Below are 22,297 nucleotides of genomic sequence, written 5' to 3' on the forward strand. Positions count from 1 at the left end.
TATGGACTGAGAAATAAGTCTTGTCAGAGTGAATGAATTTGCTCCAGGTAATTATGTATCACCTGCAGTTACGTGGGAGGAAATTCCATCATAATTCAGGGGGACTTATTTCTTAGTAGACATTCATGTAGAGCCTTTGTAGCTAATTCCAGGCATGTCATTTGGATAGAAGGTTTCAGCAACTGTATGTAGTTGCACTGTTTCGAAGCTTAAAAGAAAAGCAATTGCTTTAGATTTTTACTGTTATTACTTTTCTCTCTGGTAAAGATGAGCTGGAAAGGAAAGGAGAACATTTCTCTCTCTCTTTCTGGACTGATTGATTGATTGGAAGAATGTGTTTAGCTTCTGTAGGTAGAAGTCCTTTAGGGTCATTTTCGAATGTTTTACAATGACTTCAACCTTCCTCACAACCTCCCAGTGTGTTGGGACGTCATTTAAAATTCCCACCTAGCATAGCTTTTGGCTGGGTATGGTGGGAACTGTAGTTCCAACACATCAAGATAGCATCAGGTTTGGGAAGGGCTGTAAACACCTTTGTGTATTACCAGTTTTTTAGCTGAGTAACCAAGAATTTTGATCATCCTAATTATTGAAATCTTGAGGAAAGGCTACTTTTGTGAAGTCCACGAATTCAGCATAATTTCATGGCCCATGTTGGCCCCTTTGAAAGAGTAAGTTAATAAAAATACAGTAGTAGTAGAAATGTTGTAATGTATTTTTTTTTTAATGATATTTATTTTTATTTATGGGGATAAAGTGTAAGAAAACATTATTCCAGCACATTTTTTTCTTTGTGTCCGTGTGCATGATACGTTACAAATATCATCTTTAAAAGTACAGAATCAGTTTCCACTTTTATAATGGCTGCAGTGGAACGTTTTCCCATTTTGTGCTTTAAACAGATGACAGGCAAAGATTGCACAGATAAATTCTTTATATAATGCAATTGGACTGATCAGCAAAAATTCAACTGAAGGAGGTTGGTATTTGTTAGAGTCCTCCACAGAAAAAGGAGATGCCAAGATTAAGGTTGAAACAGTCTTTGTTAGAAAAGTAAGTAATTTTAATTTACATTATAAAAGAGAAAGGAGACAAAGAAATAGGAAAGATGAATATGGCTGTTTTGAAAAAATACACCATCCTTTGAAACAAATTCAAGTTTTAATTTTTTTTTCTGCACAGATTTTCTATATTGACATATACTGTAATTTCTACGACATACACAATGTAATTATGTGAAAATACCAAATTAGTTATACACATAAATAAATACATTTGCTTCAGAATACCAAAGTATTTTTTTAAAAATCGGCATCATAAAACCACATTTTCTCAGATTTATCTAAAATTCTATATAGTTTGAAACAAACAAAAGAATGCCTGACTGCTTAAACAGGACAAGACAGTCTTGTGCAAATTGACATAACACATTCTAAGCATTATGCAAAAAACGACTGCTTAAATATTTGTTCTTACTCCTAATTGTTCTTAGACTGCACACCCCTCCCTCCTTAATTCAAACACCATTTAAAACAACTTGAGACAGGAACGTGGTCAAAGTCTATTAGAATGATCATTGGTTTGTTTTAAGAAAGGCACAGTGATGAATTAGAATGTGTTAGCCATGAGAGAAAGCATTGTTAGCAAATTTTGTTCACTTGCACTCCAGGTTCTGCTTTCTACAACTGACAAGCCAGCTGACATTTAAAATATATGCGCACACATATTTTTGAAGAGACAGTTAAATAATCTAAATATTCTGCCTCAATGCTACACATGTTTGCCTGCAGCCTACTAGCAATATATTTTGTATATTTTACCAACCATTTAGTCTGTGATGGGATGAACCTTTCAGAGTAACTGCATATCAGTATTCTGGCCCGGCAGCTTTTGCCTGAGTCATAACTAGGAATTATAACCTACCTGTTCATTGCTTGCCATTTTTCAAGCCAAAGGACAACTACAGTAATGGTGCAATTTCTTGAGTGCTATAGAGGTGTGTATATTTTGAATACTGTACTCTACAGATGGCATCTGATAATGCAGCACCAAACTTCTGATGCTGCAAACCTTGCTGGATTTTGAAGGGCTGATGTGAGCACTGAGAGAGGAGGAGCATCTAGCTATAATTTTTCCCAGGAACCCCCAAAACTGATAACATTTGAGAAAATGCACAAGTCTCTCACCAGCTTTTCTCAAAATGTCTTTCTAAGAGAATTGTAGGCCAACAATCTAAAGGGAAGCCTAGAATATGAAATGATGGTGAGGGTCCAGGCATGTTGGTTGGCCTTGGTTACTATCCCAAGTGTCCTTGTCACTGACTGCTTTCCCTGAGAGGCAACAGCCAGTAGGTTTAGATGGCTGGTGGATTTGGTGGTGTAGAAGACCCTTAACCTGCAGAGTTCACCCTGTAAGATGTTGCTTGGCGTAGAACAGAGGGGACTTCCATCATTGTAATAAGGGGAGTTACAAACCAGGGCATGTAGAGGACATCAGACGTGACAAAGTCTGGTTTAAAGCTTCAGTGCCAACAAAAAGCTTTCTGGAGGGCTTTTTGCCCTGATAATGCTTTCTGAAACCTATAGTTAGTCCTTGAAAAAATATTTTTAAATTGGCACTTCCTTTATGAAATCTAAATTCAAAAAATAGTTTTCTATGGACTAGCTTCCAGCCAGCCTAAATTATAAAACTAACATGCAACCAGGGCAGATTTTGGGATACTTGGAATTAAATCCCCAGAGATTTTCCAAGTCAAAGGCATAGGCCAAGGAGGAAATCAGATTTTAGGCTATAGTGCTAATGGGGGGGGGGGTGTAGCTCTTTCTTCTTGTCCTGTTTTCCTACTCTAAATACTCCTGGGGAAGTTTTTAGTTAGCCTGAAAAACAATACTAAAAAGAGAAACTAAGCAGCTGGTTTATTCAGTGTTATAGCATACTTGCCAATATTCCAGAATCAGAAGGTGAGACATGGTTGTTACAATGTGCCTTGCAAAGCACATCATGCATTTAAAAACAAAAATGTATACTTTGCTTCTCTGTCTCACTGATCCCATAGCATGTATTCTATTTCTCAAGCCACAAAGCAATCATCTTTCTTTAGGTCCAACCAAACAAGACATCCAAATCATGTTTTCTTTGATATGTTCTTCATTATATTCACACGAGGTGCTGGGAACCTTTTACAGCTCAAATCTGGGAAAGACAGACACATTTTGATGTGCCAGAGTTCACATCGACAGAGGGAAAAAGAAAAAACAAACAGCCCCCTCTAAAAGTAGCAAAGACATCCGTTTCTCCTGCATGCCTGCTGAGAAGTGAGTTTTGCTACATTCACTCTGGCTTATTCCCAGGTGAACATATAAGAACTATAAGATCTGGAGTACAAAACTGTGACAATTGCTAGTTGGTAAGAAAAAGAAAACCCTACCTCTTTGTTGCTATCTTGTCACATGAATCTTTTTTACAGATCAGCCATGATAGCCCAGGATAAAACTGTGACCTTTGTCCAGAAAATTAAACAACAAACTTGCCACATTAATAGCACAGCTGCAGATTCTTCTCATCCCCCTTTTTCCAGCTGATAAAAAACCATCTAAGGAAGCTTTTGCTTTGCCTATAGGCTGTCAGGATAACTCTTCGTTTGCTTTTTTTTTTTTTTGGGCACAGGACAATCCAAGACATGCCGATTCCGATGTGAGGCCAACAAGTGATTCTCTGAAAAGAGAGTAGTACTGTAGGATGACAGCCTTCTTAAACAGAATTAAGGCCCATAAGCAGAGACAGGCAACACCTGCTGAATTTGCAACTTTGAAGCACCTTTTGGAAAAAAAGATGAAACTTACTTCCTGTGTTTTTCCCTGGTTTGTAATATATTAACACAATAGCCTCAGGAAAAACACATTTTTAATTTGTTCCTCATGTTACAGGTATGAGAGTGCTATAAAAGAAAGTTTGGATCTTTCATAAATTTCTCTGCACTGTTCCTTGCCAATGTGCAAGACAATGACTAACTCCTTAGATCTTGGATGCAAAGAGAATGGCCAACTTTATGCTAGACAGCAGTCAGTTTGCTAAAGCTGTTAATTTACCTTGCCTCACCATTGCTTTTGCCTTAATTGGTTGCATAACATAGTGTTGTGGTTTTATATTGTTAGACACAGGATTGGGGAGATCTGGATTCAAGTCTTCCTCAGGTACTCAGCTACCTGGGCCACTTGGGCCAGTCACTTTATCTCAACTTCATCCACCTTGCAAGGCATTGTTATGAGAAAAACTGGAAAAGGAAGTATCACACCTACAGGAGCTCCTGGAGGAAAGGCAGAATGGAAATCTAACACTCTGAAGAAAGTGCAGTTCTTCACTGATAAATGGTTATCAAATGAACATGTGCACAAGAGACCAATGGGGAAGGGGGGAGGGGAACAGAAAGGTATAAAAACCAAATAGAATCCAAGGAAAGCATGAAGTGCTTCAAAGCAAGTTGACTGATTTCTGCTGCAAATTTCAAGAGCAGGATTTTGCTTCCCAGTGGCATTTTGAAAATTTTGTAGGAATTTGTAATAATTTTAGTTTATGTTATAGCTGAAAATCCCCAATCGTTAATCTGCTGTACTATATCTTGATCATTTGATGTATTTATAAGCTGGGGTGGGCAACATTTGACCTTGGTGCTAATTTTAAAAACCCTTCTGCAAGTGAGCCATGTATCATCATCATCATCAATCATCATCATCATCATCATGATTTTGTCCTCTTCTAGCAGCTTGCTAGCAAGAGTAAAAGAAATATATTGGGAGGAGAGATAAGGAAAAAAAGGATGTCAGAGTGAAAGAGTAATTCTGCTTCAGTCTACTCCTCAATGGATGCAGTCTTCAACAATTACTCTCAAGGGAATGCTACCCACAACTACAAAGACTAGCTATCTGTGCTATAGGCTACATTTGAAGGCCATGACCTCCCAAAATGTCATACTCAAAAGTCAGAGATACCAAACTGCTATCCAATACAACTTTGTATGATTTATCAGTTGAAGCCCCCATATGCTAAGGAATCCACTTAATAAAACAAGTATCTCAAAAACTATATAACAAGTAGGGCTGTGCAGATCTTCAGAGGACTGATTCTCTCTGATAGAAATTGGAGTGAAGGACCTCTTTGAAGCACCTGTTAACCTTCAGGAAGCAAAGCAGTGCCATATGTCTGTTAGCAGAGTATCTGCTACATTTCACTCAGAAAGCAGCTTTTGCTGCACTTGCATGGCCCATAATCAAATCTACTGTTTCCAAAGATCGAAGCAGACTGGGTTCACCTCAGTGTTTGGTCATGATAGAGGAGCGTGCCTCTGTGCCATCTCTGCATCAAGGTTGTGCAATGTGCATTGAAGCAGGTGGCCAGTCATCTTCACCATCCCAATCACTAGCTTCTAAGGAAAAAGCACTCTCAGAGGGATGCAGAGGGTGTCCCTTGCAAGATAATCAGCAAGCTTGGGTCCATTGTTTTCCATTTTGCTTAAGCCACCATTAACCTGCATGAGATGCAACTTCAAGGAGAGGCAAACGATTTATACACACCCTCATCAGACTATCTACAGGACACCTTCTCTACAATGAATCACCAAAAAAGAATCCCTTACATACAGTGCCTACAACAAGAACCCTAGTGTGCTCTTTAGATTATGGAGAATATCCTAAAACACATTCCAAACACAGCCAGGCATGTTTTGAGTCTCACCATCATTTACTATAAAAATTATGGCAACAGGAATGGCCCTGAGGGTGCAATTGTTGCTGCTGCTGTTGCAAAAGAAGGTTTTTTAGCACTGGGCGAATTGTTACAGGGAAGGCCATCTAATATTATTCAACAAGGATTATATAAAAGCCTAAATTCTCCCAAATTTCCTTGGAAAACCATTGTGCCTAAAAGCCCTAACACTACTTTCTGAGGAGGGTAGAGTTATGATTAACATGACTTAAGTCCAAAATACAGATATTCGGGCTATGCAATCAACCAGATTTGAAGAGCAAATGTGATTCAGTGCATGTAGAGCACCTTTTGTGACCACCTTAAACCCAACATGTCTTTTCTAGATTTGTGCACCAGCTATGGAAGACAGTTGCATGAGCCCAGAAAAAGATGCAGCTGCTCTAAAGTGTTCCCATCGAGTGCTATCTGCGTGCCACATGTGCGCTGAATCATACGTTGTCCTTCAGAACTTTATATGCACAGCACAAGGAGATATTTACAAATGCAGATAGTTTTTGATGCCCTAGTAGTGGGTTTCAAAGCAAACTGTGCTTGATTTTTCCTTTCTTTTTTGGCAAATCAATGAAAGTCTAAACACAAAAGCAGCAACAATGCCAAACAAGGGCATTGTTAGGAATGTTCATGTTATTTCTAAAATACACTATAATTCGGAGACAGAAAATTGTAGTCCTCTATATATCATTAGACTCCAAACCAAATCAGCTCCATTCAGAATGGCCAGAGATCAGGCCATTTTACATTAAGCCATTTCATTGCGAACATGACTTCAGAATGACATATGCAAAGTTTGATTTGGCTCAACTAAAATTTAGGGATGTATTCAGAATCATTGGGTCTAAATGAACAGTAGAAGGGCAAATGTCCCTCTGGTGAAGAACTGCATTGACATTTCATTATTTATGAAGGGAAATGTTGTATAGCTAGGAAAACTGTTCTGGGTGAGTTTATAACAGCAAAGAAGAACGATACCCAAGTATGTTGAACTGCAGCTCTCACAATGCCATTAGCCCTGCTATCTGCGAATGACAGAGTCTCTAGCCCAAAGTCTGGAAAGCAGCAGGATGGAGAAAAAAATTGTGTCGGAGATATACGAACACAGGCAGATAGTTTTTGTTGTTAATATTATAGGATAGTCTATGTGTTAAAAATAATAAAGTGGCTGTGGCTGCAATGATTAAAAAATATTAATGGCTTTTACCCAATTAAAAAATGATTCCAATTAAATGGGCAGTGTCTGTATGTACTATACATGTACAATTATAAATACCACCCTTCATTTTCTATAACAGGCCATGCCTCTTCTAATGAGAACTGTGGAAAGTGAAACCCAGGAGAAATTGAAGAAAAGATCAGAATAAAAGAGAGACAGGAGGAATAATCTTGCATTTCATGCGGCTGCCATTTTTCCCCCCAAGAACATGGAATCTTCCACATTTCCTAACATGAGCAGGTTATCATAATTTTTCTTTTTATTAATTAGGTGAAACAAGCAAAAAAGCAAAAACAAAAAAGGAAAAGAATGCATATACATACACAACATAAACTTTACACTAGAGTGAAGGCTGAAATGAAAATATTTTAAAAAGATTTTTTAAAGTTTTTTCAAAAGCCAAAACAAACATAAAGAAAAACATTGTAAGAAAAAACATTGATGGGATCAGTTATCCTTAACTTACAGATATGCCTGCCTTGATCGGTAGCATTGATTCAGCTCCCTTCAGGAGTATGCCACTTGCATGGCACCTTCCCCTGGCATGCTGGGTACTGCAGGGTTGGATTCATGAATGGCACTAAACCATGATGTGATTTGTTCACTTTGGGGCTTAAAGTAATGTTGGAACCGAGTCTATGGCTTCTGCTGAGATCTTAACATTGCATAAGAGAGGCTCACCTCTTAGAAAACAAGCAGAGGACCGTACTGTAAATGTTTCTTTTGCTAAGTACCAGTCTTTGGAAACCCTGACTGAAACTAGACATGCCATCTTGTTCGCTGGGACAGATCTACCCAAGAAAACTGAACGAGAGTATCAGTGCATTCCTATGCATGTTTTCTCGGAAGTAACAGCCGCTGTTCTCCAGGTTTTTCTCTGTGGCTAGAGAGGCAGTCTTAAGATTTTAAAAAAAAGATATGAACAAGTTGCAGCATAAACTTTATTAAACAATAATTCTTAGAACGATATAAGAAAGTGGGAATGAAATATAATTTCTCATGTGTTTTACAAACTGGCTTTAATTTATTTGCTTTTCATTTTCATTCTGATGGTGCAGCAGAGCTACGCCTTCTTAATCTTTCATATCCCTGACATTTACACAATCACCTTGGTATTTCTGCAGCCAGAATATTACATGTCTACAAAGAGAGCTAAGCAAAGATAACAAATTGTCCTGACTCAAAAAAAGATAGAAGCACTTCTGGCTAACCTTCTTGTGTGCTTTATTCCAGTTCTACATAATATATAGAATTTGACTTTTAGACTTTTGCAGAGTTTGGACAGTATAGAGAAGAAGTGAAATTACATTGTAGGCTTTATTCACTGCACTCTACTTTCTCCCTGACTAAACATAATTCTGTAACAAAAGTGCCTTTAACACTATGGAGCAAACATGCATTTCCTTTCTCATTTTTCTACTTGGTTCAGAAAAAGCGGTCAGTGATGAAATAGGCAAAAACTGAAACAGTATGGCAACTCCTTGAATTCCTAAAATTAGTGCCTAGGAAGACATACTAAAGTTACAAAAGCAAGTGGAACTATTGACACATCCATGTATGTATGTTCTGAGCATTCAAAAAAGTTTGTGTATTCTTAACTCCTTTACTTTTACAGCTCTTTTCCTTGTTCACGTTAAAGAAGTTTTTCAAAATATCATTGATGCTCCTCAGTATTTTTCACTAAACTTCCACAAGCTAAAGCCAAATTGGGTGGAGTGCTACTAGCAGAAGTCTAGCCATGCTTCAGTAATTTATTTTTTCACTTTTAGAAATGCCAATATGTTCATTGTCCAATGCAGCCTCCTCAAAAGGGGAACCTTCCTGGTGTGTTGAAGTTGGAGGCCATGATGACTGGGGAATCTAGTCCCAGTGTATCTGAAAGGTGGTAGATTGGTGAAGCTCATCTAAGTCAATAGCTCTTAATCTGTTCTTTGGCACTTCTAGTGGTCTGCAAGGGTATTGCAGGTGGTCCCTGTGATGGGCATCAAAATAAAATACATTATAAGTGGCCAAAATTGTGCAAGATTGCCAATTCTCACAAGATTTCTTGAAGTCTCATATAATTTTGTCATTTTTTTAACCCCAACTCTTGGAAGATTTCGAGCAAGAACACTAAACTTTGGTGACTGCACAAAGTGTTAGCTATTTCTTTTTTTAAAATTAAAATCATTGTTATTTAATACTGGGGACTAATGGATGCTTTGTGGAGAAGGCATAAATCTATGGTGCCCACAAGCACCAGGTTGCTGACCTATGGCTTGGGTTTCTCAAAGACTTTTGATGAGGATGAAATGTAGCCTTTTGTATAAAGCGAAATGTTGGGAAAGTAGTCAACACCCTACTTAACAAAGAACCTGAATTGTTTTTCATGAAATATGGGGCTCAGCAAATTGTAATGAGTATCCTGCACTGGTAAATTGGAACATGGCAAATATTAGCCATATTTTATTATATGCCAAAGATTAGGTCCACAAACTACTCTTGAGAGGGTGGAAGATTCATTAGATAAGTTGAATATTTTTCAATATATTAATTGTGCATATAATGCATGTCTGTTAGTTGTTATACATAGTTTTATATATTTTCTTAAAGGAAACTGCATGTTCTTAACAATAAGATCACATCATTTTTTTTTACCTAAGAAGATACTACACTTCAACTAGAACCATTATTTTGATTGCTGTATAAAATGTGGATATTATTGTGACAGTATTTAGATGCTTCCATTACAGAATTTTTGTAAAAATATGCATATATACTTTTAGACATGGTAACTTCTACTATATTATAGCAGATGGAACCACCTTAATGGGGCTCATCAGTGGGATAATCAGAACCCATATACTTGTCGTTAGAGGAAGGCTTTTCAGGGTAAAGAATGATCTCTAGAAGTGCCTGAGTGTCTAGTAATTCTCTTGAGTACATAGCAATCATCATCATCTACTCCAGTTGACTTGCTCTTGTAAAGAGTTGATCATCCAGAGAATGCACTTTAAGTTAAGAAAAAAAGAATCTGCTCTGAAAGCTCTAGAAATTTTTGTATAGGAGCATAAGCAAGCCCAGCTGGCTCAGGTTCAAGGCCCTTCTAGTCCAATATCTCATTTTGCAAAATGAATAAGATTGTGCTTCAAAGTTCACAAGCAGGTCATAGAGGCACTCAGTGGTATACTGCATTTGTACCTGGATGTTCTACTGAATAGCCATCTTATTGATATATTGTATTCCATTAGTATTTAGTCAATATTTAAAAATCACATTAGTCAATGTTTTGCACTACAACCTATGAAAGTAAAACCTGTTACACATAAATCCATACGTCGTACGTTACTTAAAGAATTTTTGACTGTGCTGAATTAAAGACCAATCAATGCCATTGGCTGACCTCAAGGGCCATGATTGGGGGGTGGGGGTGGGAGGGACAATCAACTCCATCCACTTTTTTTAAATACCATGCATGCTTTTATTCCTAGTTACCATGCAGAGGTGCCCACAGAATCTGACGGTTTCATCAGAATGACCAAACAACTCTCACAAAGTCACAACACAAGCTCCACCCGTTCCATACATGCATGTACACAATATGTAAAAAATGGCAGTTTGCATCATCACATTGGGACACTCATTTCATCTTTTGCCCTCCTCTCCCCTTAGATCCCTATGCTATTATGCCCCTTCCTTGGTTTGCCCCCCAAACATCTGCAATTTATTTAAAATTGTCTAACGACTGACAAGATGGAGTATAGAGAGATTTTGAAAAGCACGGAGAATAGCTTTCCATTCAAAACATGAGTTTTCTTATTATTGGCATGGGGGGGGGGGATGCATCTCTTTAAGATTTGTCCAAATTGTTTCAAGGTACAAATCAGAAAGTAAAGCTTGCTTCTGACAGTTTTCAGCCAATGCAGTAACAAAAGCAAGTAGGCTGCTCTACACACACACACACACACACACACACACCTGTATCTGTGTACTAATGAGAAAATTCTTTCTACAATTGTTTAACTCACGCCTATGATCACACCTTGAAATCAACCCCCCCTATTTTCGGGGGGGGTGTTGTTTTTGTTTTTGCAAAAGCAAAGGACAAAAAAGATATGCTCAACTTTCCAACCCTCCCCCAAAACAACTTTCTGACCCTCCCAAAATCATCCAACTTGCTCCCAAATGATATCACCACCACAGTGCCCCCTTGGGGTCAGAAAGACAATTGAAAATAAACATGTAGCTCACGGCCACAAAAAAATTGCAGCTCCCTAACCCCATATCAATCACTACAGATAGACTGGCTCCATTACCCACACCCAAATGCATTGCTACAGATAGGACCACTGAGGCTCTCTTCTTTCCAAAAGTGTCCAATCAAAGCAAAAAAAAAAAAAGTGGCAATACTTCAAAAACTTGACCATTGAAAGCTCCTTATCTCACATTTGCAAGGATTCCCCAAGAGGAAAATGTAACAGCACAAAATTAAAACAGTCCAGACAGGGGCAAGCATTCCTCCTAGTGAACCCTTTCCAGTCTTGGAAAAATTTAATCCAAACAACTGAATTTTATTTTCATATCATATGGCAAATTAGATCTAGGCTTCATCAGGCTTGACATTAACCCATCAAGATAAATATGACTAAGGCATAGCTAAATTAAGTCTGACTGATTTCAAGGGGTCTGAGTGTGACATAGCCCAAATATATGCTAATAATCATAAGACTATTTTTTATGACCAAGTCTCATATTTGAGGCCATAGTTTAAACATACTTCCTAAGGAACAACGCTAACGCACTACTCAGAAACAAATGACATTAACTGCAAGGAGACTTATTCTCAAACAAGTTATCAGAACTGCAGCCTTAGTTTAAATAAATCTACTTTTGAGAGCACATATTTAACATACCTAAGGAAGAGATTGCTGCAAAATCTGGGAATGGGTCCTCACATAATCCATATTCTGCAACTGCTCAACTCTCTGACTTACATGTCTACTCACCACAAAATTTGTTATTATACAAAGATCAGACCTCATGGTACTGTTGAGTGAATTAACTTTCTTTTAGGTTTTTCCCCAGCTAACAGGGTGATAACTGCATCTTTGTCATCAATGTTCTTTGACTTGTGAGAATGGCATTTTCAAAGTGTACCAAGGAGACTGCATTTTTGTGTAGTGGTGTTCACATACTCCAAGAGGACTGCTAATTATATAAAAAGGAAAATTCACAGACAACGCCCCTGCAATTCTATGCTGATGTAAGCATCAGTGAACCTGTCATCAGCACTGGATGCACTGACACACTGTCCTTTAGTAAGTCACAGAAAGGCAAACTGGCTAAAGTTAACCCAACAGCCCTTGTAGAATCCAGTGAAAATGTGGCCAGAAAAGCATATCCCCTCAAAATCTGGTAATGCTGAGCCTTGGTATATTCCATGTATATCAGCCACACGCAATGTCATACTGCAGGGAAAAATCACAAAACTAGTGCTAAATGGCCCCTTCAAAGCTGATTCTGATTTCAATTTTTAGTATATTTATGTTTCAGAAATCAAGAAAGTGAGATAAGCCAGAGTTTGCATTCTGAAATATAATGATTTGTTAGTAAAAAGGCACAAACATGTATACATGGTTATATCCAGCAAAAGCCTTCTACAGATAGAAGCATCTCCTTTTGGTGGGAATAGTTTGATCCAGCAGAGAATTTCTGCTGGCTGAAGAGGTGAGCTGATCTTCACTGATTCTATCTCCCCAGCTGGTCCCAAATCTGCTCCTACGTTTAATGGAGCCTCGGCAGTAGTGAAGGCCGTGTAACTGGGGCCTGTAGAAATTGCTATCTATCCACTATTGTCTTCTGCTATCAAGAGCATTTTGAATAGGGGTACTCTGGTGGAGTATCCCTCTGCTTAGGGACAATTCATCAATGAAATAAATGCTATGATCCAACCCATCTGTTTAAAATCAAGAAGACATTAAAATTAATTTCTATTTTTTGGAAGTTTTCTCTGCATGTAACCTTCAATATATTGGGACAGAAAAAGGGCAAATACCATTCTCTATTAGTTCCAGTTATCTTCTAAGCAATTTCTTAAAAGAGGCAGCTATATCAAGGCAGGTTTATCCAAAGAATTAGATGTCATTCAATTCAGTTAGAGCAGATGCATGTGTTTTATTCAATGCCAGCCCTTCCCCTTTCTAGTCCAGCCATGTCTATCCTGATGGGCAGCAGCTCTCCAGGGTAAAAGGCAGAAAACTTTCTTGGGCAGAACATGCCACACATGGGACCTGAGACATCATACATGGTGAAGCACATTTTCTCTTTCAGGCATATGGATGTTCCCCAATTTTTAGTTAGTATAATGATTCAGCATCATTTCTCACATCCATAGGGTGACTTTGCATGATCAAATTTCCCTTCTTAAAAATAAGAGTCAACTGCCATCAAAAAGTGAGACTTAAAATTAAGACACAATCTATAAAATAACACCTTGGAGTACAAGTGAGTTGTGCAATATTAACTTGTGCTTCCTATTTTTTCCCCATTCCTTTCCCCATCAGGATTAAAAATTTGTCAGACTCCTTCCCATATAAATAGTATCACAAATCACTTCAGTCTTGGCTTTGAGAGTAAATGCTACCTTGCTTCTTTCTTGAAAAAGTTTGCATCTTTCTTACGGTCTTATATTTAAGATGGGTGACATAAAATTCCCAAGGTATGAATGAAATCTTGAGGTATGCTGACAGCCTCTGAATATGTCTTAAATCCAAAACTAGATTTGTGTTGTGTTAGCTTTTATGGGTTTAAAAAAAGACATCGTCAATCCCAATGGTGTTTTCACTTAAGCCACAATACAGTACATTATGGCGCATCTTCATAACAGAACTGAGGACATAAGATAGGACTTCTATTTATAGAGCTCTGATGCCACTTCCAGAAAAATAGAGAATAAGTGGGGAAAACATTCCTGAAAGTCCTGAATTTTAAAATATTTTCTCTTCAGCAAAAAGGTTGGTCCTTCAGAAAGCAAATTTTACCTGCCTCATAAGGATATGTGACCACTGATGACACCAGAGAAAATATGGAATGTATGTTTTCTTCTTCCAGTGGCACATCGTTTTGGCTGCAGTGAAGCTGAGACGTAACTTGTTCACTCACAAGCCAGCTTGCTGTCAAAACTGGACAGGGCAATAGCAAAGGCTTGTACTGCACACATAGGATAATTATAATCCATTGTAAAAATGTCTTCTGCCACACGGCCAAATTGCATCACTATGTAGTCGGCTGAAAGAATAAAGAAACATAAAGATACATCAATATGGTTTCCGGCACCTTTCAGAATCTGTGGATAGTACTAAACCAAACTATAAAATTAGAAAAAAGAAATAATTTCTACCTCCTGGATTAGCTGAAATCTAAGCCGGAACAGTGTTCTTCCAAAAGCAATTAAATGCTGCCCAGTTGGGAAATATGCAGCCTTGGCAAAAATTAACAGTATGCACCCAGAACAGAAGTTTGACTAAAATTAAACAAGAATGGCTCGCCTATATATTACATGGCACCAACAAGGCTAACTCAGAGACTTAGTCTGTTTAAGGAGGAAATATTTGTAAAGATAAGTAACCAGAAGCTATTTAATATTTATAAATATTTTGATGTAATTACCAGTTGGGTACAAAGGGAGGAAATTTAAAATTAATATTGTTTTTACTGATTTTTAAAAATTATTTCTTTTTCTTTTCACAAGATCATGTGCATTTATTTTAGGAATAAATAGTGGTGCCATCAAAATAAATATAACTTTTAGAATTTTGTAGTGATTTTCAATTATTTCTTAAGATATTATGAGTCTAGTTTTAATAATTTTATCAATGAAATGATGATTTAGTTATTTCATCAATAAAATGATGAATTTTAAATTGCCTGACAATTTGTAAATTTTGTTTACCGATATTTTATTTTCCATGCACTACGTCCTTTCTCACTTTTCTTTTTTCTTTTATGTAGTCATTTATTTTGTTCCTTGAATGTTTTAAAATAAATTAAAAAATGTTCAGATAAAAGGAAAAGAAGAAGAAACGCGGCCCAGCTGTGTGGTATCCGGCACTTCCGCACGTGGCACGGATGTCCTTATAAATGACATCATTTATAAGCCAAGAAACAAGAAAAGGATCCAAAGATGCTGGTGGGATGAATAGAGAAAAAGCAGAAGACAGCTGCAGTGACTGGAAAAGACAGAGCAAGCTACCCTTTTTCCTCCCACCTCGGCTTCCAAATTGTTAAGCCGATGGTTCCCCCAGATAGCCGCCTCCCCACACGCCTTGGCGAAACACTGCTGAAAAGACAAAATTGAAGCCTGCAAACAAGCCCTTCGAGCAAAGTTAGGATGCAGTGAATGAACCAATGATGAAAAGAGGAGCTACCTCCTAAGTAGGCATTTCTGGGGCCTTTCATCAGATTGGTGATGCATCCTTTGGTACAAGTTAAAACGGTGAAGGCATACTGTGCCCCCATCATGAAATGATGGGGTCAGAATGACATCTGATAGCAACGGGCATTATTATGTGTTCGACTGAATTAAGCAGAACAACCAAATTTTAAAAATGAAACTATTTAAACCAGAAACTATGCCTCTATTATAAAGATCTCCACAATCATTATTATGCAATAGGATGGCATTCCACAGCTAAACTAGAAGCTGTTTGTGTGTTACCCTGAGAACTAGTTATCAGTGCCTCAGCTCTTCATATTTTATTTCACACTTCTTGCATCTGCTAGCTCAATCCAGGGTTCTCAAGTATAGATGCACTATAATTCAAGTCAGCCTGATTGAAGAACAGAGATAATGAGAATTATAAGCCAAAAACAGTTGGGACCTCTTATTAGAAAAGACTGTCCTAGATTACATCCTTGTCAAGAACTTCACCAACAATCAAAATGGAAGAATGACAACTATCTGTATTGTCCTCTTTGTATTTATGCTATCAGCATCTGAGAACAGGAAATTGCAGCAAGAGGAATACAACATGAATTTTGGTTTGAAGAAACCTAACACCTCTTTGGTATTTTTGTACAGAGGATCTAATTAGATTTCAGAAAAGCAATCTGTGTTTCCAACAAATTTAACTAGAGAAGCCATACTTACGATCATTGTCGTGAATAATTTGGAAGTTTTTCACTGAGGCCTGTGTTACACGACCGTGGAAATTTAAAACATAAGACTGAGTATCATCATTCCAGACTGGAGTTTTGTTGTGCAGCTCAATGACACTCTCTGTGTTTTTATTCTGCCATCTTGAGAGGAGTGTTTCATGTTCCTATCAAAACCAAGAATATAAGCTTGCGTTCAGCCAAAAGCTATCTTCTGCTCTTTGTTTATATACAAATTCCCCATTCCAGTGTTTAAAACCTTCCTAAAATGTAATCCCTGGACTTCCCAAATCAACTGCTTAGGTTGTCAGCAACCCAAGCCCTTTTCCAATTCCATCTGTCATTGGAGAGCATACTGAGATCAACTGAAACTAACACTAACACCATTACATTTTAGGCTTAAACAGTTAACTGGTATAAACTAGTTTGGAATCAGTTTTCAGTGAAGGGTGATAATGATATATTTTGATAAACAGATAAGCCACACAAACATGTACACAGAGAAGAAAGATTAAAACTTGCCAAGGAAGTCACAGGCATGCCAAGACACTTCCCAGATCCTGTTGTAGAAGTTCATATTTCTAGAGGGACTAGCTTTGGATTACATTTGGGATTTTCTACATAGCATAGCAAATGTATAAGCAAACTTGAAGGTGACCCATAGCAGTATTAAATCATCACACACATACATACACACACACTAAGCATCTCTATTGGTTTTAATGGGGGGCAGTGGCATCCACTATCTTGCCAATTTTGATGCCCTCCCCCTGTGGGTGCTGCTCACGAGGAATAAGAACTTAATTATATCCATCAAGCTGAGGCAAAAATATAGAATTGGAAGAACATGATCAGCTTCAGTGACACAGTCCACAACAAATGTATAAATATATCAAAATATTTTTCCAGATTGCCAAGAGAGTATTTGTTTTACTCCAGTGACCCCATTTTACCCTTCTTATTAGAAGATATGAGAAGAACGAAACCTTAAATGTTTTACGGATCTGGGATAGCAATGTCTCAGATTTTAAGAAGTGGTATCTTTAATGTTACTGCTCTGTTCACGAAGCACCTTCATAGGTTCAGTTCAAAATGCAAGTAGCAGTGAACAGCTCCTTGTAGCAAGTAGTCACTCTGGTGACAGAAGAGAAGATCCCCATAATTATTGCATGACTCTTGGCAGCAGGGAGTCTTGTTCTATGCATAACCACAGCATACTTCAGAGTGCTTCAGATCAGATAGATGCATCCATATGTATGTGAAGACTCCTTGCGGCAGACAACCCTGAAGATAATCCATTCATTTACATTACCAGTGTAACTAGGAGAGGCCTCTCACTGCTCCTGGCACTTGGACTGAACATGCTAAGATATCCCTGGACAGACTTATGTCCTCAGGCTTTGCTTGGCTTACAAAGGAATGAGCACAGAAGCCCAAGGGGCAGGGGCAACAAGAGCCAGAGAAAAGGCAAATCTGGAAGAACAAACCTGTGTTTCAGATGGTTTTCCTGGTTCACATTTAAAACATGAAACCTTTTTTAAAAAAAGGCTGCACATATTGTGCTATGTGTCATTATCCATAGGAACTTCCCATTCTCAGCACTTTCGCCAGAAGGAGATTGATTGTCTGTGTACATGTAACCCCAGTACTGTCTGCAGAAGAGCCTGTATGAGCCTTGAGACCAAGCACAGGGCTCTGAACACAGTTTTTAGCAAACTAACTCCACCTGCTACTGGCAAGGACATGTTAAAAGTCCAATGAGTTCAAACCAATTAACTAAACTGTGGCCAATCATACTTGTGCTAGTGACTACACATCAATGTACACCATACCTGCAATAAGAGGAATGACTAATATCTTTCTTAGACCTCATGTACACTAATTGATCCCTGTACTGCTTATGCATGGGAATGGATCTCCAGAGGTCCCAGTTTCACCTAGCAACTTTTTTTCTGGTTTATGATAGCTGTTATTTTGCATCTTCTATCTCTTTTCTCTAGCTTGACAAATATTTTAGATAAAACAACAAGTGTTGTTAGTGGCAGTCAGAGTAGTAGTAAATGGCTTTCTCTATTTTTCCCACTGGAGTGAAGGAGAGTTATTATGACAAGTTAGCAAACCCCTGGCTTCAGAACAGCCAGTTCAGGAATCAAGAACAAATGGAAGCTAAAATGCCAACGACCTGCCAGTCTCATTCTAACATGACAACTGGGAATTAGCAACCCAGTCTACTTCACAGGGTTGCTATGGAGAAATCATTGGAGGAGGAAACACAATTTAGACTCCTTTAAGTTCCTGGAGGAATGGCAGAATGAAAATCTAACAAATAAGTAAATGAATCCAAGCAAAAGAGATGGGGTGAATTCTGTATTTTTTAAAACATTTTTTTCAGATTAAAAAAACAAACAAAAACTGTTCTCTCCTGTTGTCTCAATGCAAGGGACATAAACTAAATCAGGGGTAGTGTTATACAGTAGGGTTTTCCCCCCCATTCAATGCCTTATTTTCTATCATCTGAATTTCTCCACAGTGGCTGGGGAAAAGTTTGTAAATCAATTCTGGGCATACCTGCCTCTTCACCTACGAGGAAGGGAATCTGCAAAAACCTGATGTCTCCCAGGACTTGCACAGAATTGCATTCTTAAATTTGGTTGAGCTAGCTTATGGTGATTGGGATAACGGTGACTTACATTCCGTGGTCTGATGGAAACTCTCTCATGATCCATATTCATTCCTGGTATGATGACACTCATTTTACGAGGACCCTTAAATCCCAAAACGTTTGTTTCCTGTTTTAAGATAATAAGATAAATATTTAAAATATTATAGGTCTTTATCTTGGAGAAAGAAAGAAAGAAAGAAAGAAAGAAAGAAAGAAAGAAAGAAAGAAAGAAAGAAAGAAAGAAAGAAAGAAAGAAAGAAAGAAAGTTGTAAGGAGAAGGAAGAAAAGGAAATACGCTTAGCATAAATGTGCACAGAATTCAGCACCGGCTACACCTTAGTTGTGTGATTATTATTTTTTTCAACAGCAGCAGTATCAACATGATTTAGTACTTTAAACATTTATATAGTGCTTTGATCATTCTAAAGTATTTGATACACACCATGGTAATCTACTAAGGTAAGTCACTTTAAAGCATTGTTCCTCAGCCTGATGCCACATGAGAATTCTGGAAGTTGAAGTCCAAAACATCTGGGGAGCACCTAGTATTGTATCTATCTATCAGCTGAAGTTGAGAAATAGTGACTGCCTATATACTAATTCTATAGGAGAGAGATGGGCTTAGTTCTTAGCCACCTAATTTTGTATCTTGGAAGAGCACCCATACTGAAAAACATGTGACAAACAAGAGGGGAGAGCAGCAACGGAAGGATTCATGTTTCTTTCTTCATTCACTACCGAGTGGAGCAAAGGAATCTAGGCAGGGTATCTCTTATCCCATAATTCTCTCCTCTGTCAATTGGCAGTTGGTGTTCAGATTTTGCTTACTGCTTATCTGAAGCAGACTTGAATGTGTCAGGACTGCAAAATCTGTCTGCCTATTTTTGTTACCACACTCACTTCCACAGAAAATTAAAAGCACTGTAGCCAGTTGGTTAATTATGAGCTGAGCTCCATATAACAGTTTTATGAAACTGATCCGTATTTAAATGGCCAAGAGATCAACAACAGATGGTTTCTCCTTCCTAGCTGATGAGTGTATTTTTAATGATCTATTTAGAATTTCTCTACCACTGCAGTTTTCACAATGACCATTAGGTGCCGTTGCAGATGTATTAATGACCAACAGCAACAAGAAAATGAAAGCAAAACGAGGGCTTATTTTGCTTTTACTTAAATAATGTTATAAAAGGTCTCTACATCTAGGATTTAATGACTAATTCAACCCTCAGTGGATATGGGTCAGTTTCAATAGAACAATTGGTAAAGATGCAATGAATTTTGGAAACTTTCTATGTATATATGAATAAAAAAAGATTTTATTAAAATGCATAATGCAGTTTCCCCTCCCCTCCCCTCCCCCCCTCCCCCTCCCCCTCCCCTCCCCTCCCCCTTCTTCTTCTTCTTCTTCTTCTTCTTCTTCTTCTTCTTCTTCTTCTTCTTCTTCTTCTTCTTCTTCTTCTTCCTGCTACTGCTATCTTTTAAAAGGAACCCAGGAACTTACTGTATATGTGTGTTGAAGAGCAGGCTGCTTGGAAGAAAGTGCAGGCACCTGTGCTGCCCTCTCTCCCTCCCATCTGAGCCTTTCCCCCCAGAGTCAGCATGGCAGAGTTGCCAATAAAGCTGCAACCTCGACACAGGTATGGGAGGAGCACAGAGGAGACGCACGTTTGGGACCTCTGCAGCCACCAGCAAACTGAGTATAGCAGCCAAATGAAAGAAGCTGTTTTTCCTTCAGAAGGAATGGACGACCCAGAAGAGAGGAAAAGAAGTACAGCAGCCCACCAACACAAAGCACAGCATAAAAAAAGTGCAAGGGGTCTATGTGCTGGCCATTAACAGAAAAAGAAGAAGAAATCTCAGACAGAGGGGACTTAAGACAGAACAAGTTTAAGAAAGAAATGTTGGTGCCTAATAGTATACAGCACAGTATATAGGTAATTGTAAAAGAGTAATAGGTAACAGTAATTATCATAGTAATAATATAGCGATAGCAGTAGAACAGAATATAGGAAGCACTCACATATCACTTTCATATGTTTGTTTTTACAAAATAAAGCATCTCCCCCAACCCTTATAGGGAGATATAAAGAAACCACCTGTCCGGGGTCCTGTGCTTTTGTGTCTCTCTTGAGTCTGGGTCAATCCAATTGGGCATGGTTTAAAAAAGAACCCATGATAATGTGACACAAAAATATTCTCTAAACATGAACCTAAGTATATTTTTAGAAACCTTCTTAATAGCAAACAGCCCTAAAATATGTGACCTAAAAAGTATATGAATTGCTTTCCTTCAATAGTTCCTCATTTGTATTATTCTTCACTAAGATTAGATAATCTTAAGGAACTATCTTAAACTGCTTTAAATAATTCTCTGTGGCAAAAAATCCTAATTTCCTTTTAGCCTTAGCCAATTTGGAAATGGAGGGTGCTATCTATTTTATTTGCTATATGCACAGTTCTTCCTTCATTTTTCTCCCACAACAATCCTATGAGGTACTCTGGCTTAGAGAGAATGACTGGCTAAAATTCACCCTGTGTGGTGAAAGATGATCTTGAATCTCCATAATCTTGATTCTCCCTAGTGTTAGTTCAGCACCTTTGCCATTACACTAGAACACACTTCAGGCATTTTAAAGAATAAAAAAGGTGATCTATTATGTCATGAATGCTTCCCACTGGCTTCTAAAATGAAAATAAATATTAAATTTTAGGAAATAAAAATGTTATTTAAAACCAAATTGGGTGCTAAATTGAAAGTATCAGTTGTCCAGATTTTGTAACCTAATTCCTTCTCCTTTTCAAGAAATCTGGTTAAAAAAGACTTTGTCTTTTTATTGGGTAAAAGAATTTTATTGATAGAGACTTACCCTGGAATCTTTTTTAATTCTTTTTATATCTTCATGATCACATGCAAAGGGATACATGATCACCATGAACTAAGAGCATATGGTGTGCATATTTGAGTATTTTGTATCTTGTACATCAGATGCTCATCCAATGAGTCATTCTTGCTCCAGGAAATCCAAGACTTCAATGGGAAAAGTCACTCAAGGGTAGAAAATTCTGAGAACGTTTGTGTTCTAGCTGGATGACTCATCCAGCAACCTTCATGGTTATTGACAAATGGGTGCGGGTGAATCAATGGATATATTCACTAATTTTATTTACTGTGGACTTAACACCAGTATTACTACATCCAATTCAGTGCACGTAAACTGTAGATTTTTACAGATGGCCACTTCAAAGACGACTCCACACATAATATCAACAACCTTTGTTGAACAATGCCAAGTCCATGCAACTGAAGGAAAAGAGCTGTCCTGCACAAGCGACAAAATGTTTAACTTTCAAAACATTTCCTAGTCTTCTATTCACTGGTGTGGCTAAAACTGAATGATGCTTCATACAATGTCATGCTAAACAGCATCACCATGCTGCCAGGCTAATACAGAAAGCAAGTATATGCTTAATCTATTTTTTATTCATCGTAATGCTCAAGCTCTGTGTTCCTGGAAACGAGAGCAGCA

General features: G+C 37.9%; 1 protein-coding gene across 2 annotated transcripts in view; it reads right to left on the reverse strand.

Moving 5' to 3' along the window:
• Positions 1–1,429: 1,429 nt before the first annotated feature.
• TUB (TUB bipartite transcription factor) overlaps positions 1,430–22,297 on the reverse strand; it is a 97,554-nt gene continuing 76,686 nt past the window's right edge. For both annotated transcript variants that reach the window (XM_088145982.1, XM_088145981.1), the window contains exons 10-12: positions 18,796–18,894; positions 16,101–16,272; positions 1,430–14,239 (exon numbers count right to left, since the gene is read on the reverse strand). In XM_088145982.1, coding sequence (XP_088002108.1) covers positions 14,106–14,239; positions 16,101–16,272; positions 18,796–18,894 — 405 coding nt within the window. In that variant the 3' untranslated portion in view covers positions 1,430–14,105. The remainder of the gene's footprint in view (positions 14,240–16,100; positions 16,273–18,795; positions 18,895–22,297) is intronic.

Source organism: Python bivittatus, unplaced genomic scaffold (assembly GCF_059951505.1).
Source record: "Python bivittatus isolate LINGU-HERP-01145 unplaced genomic scaffold, Pbiv_v1 ctg000480_np1212, whole genome shotgun sequence".
Classification (NCBI taxonomy): Eukaryota; Metazoa; Chordata; class Lepidosauria; order Squamata; family Pythonidae; genus Python; species Python bivittatus.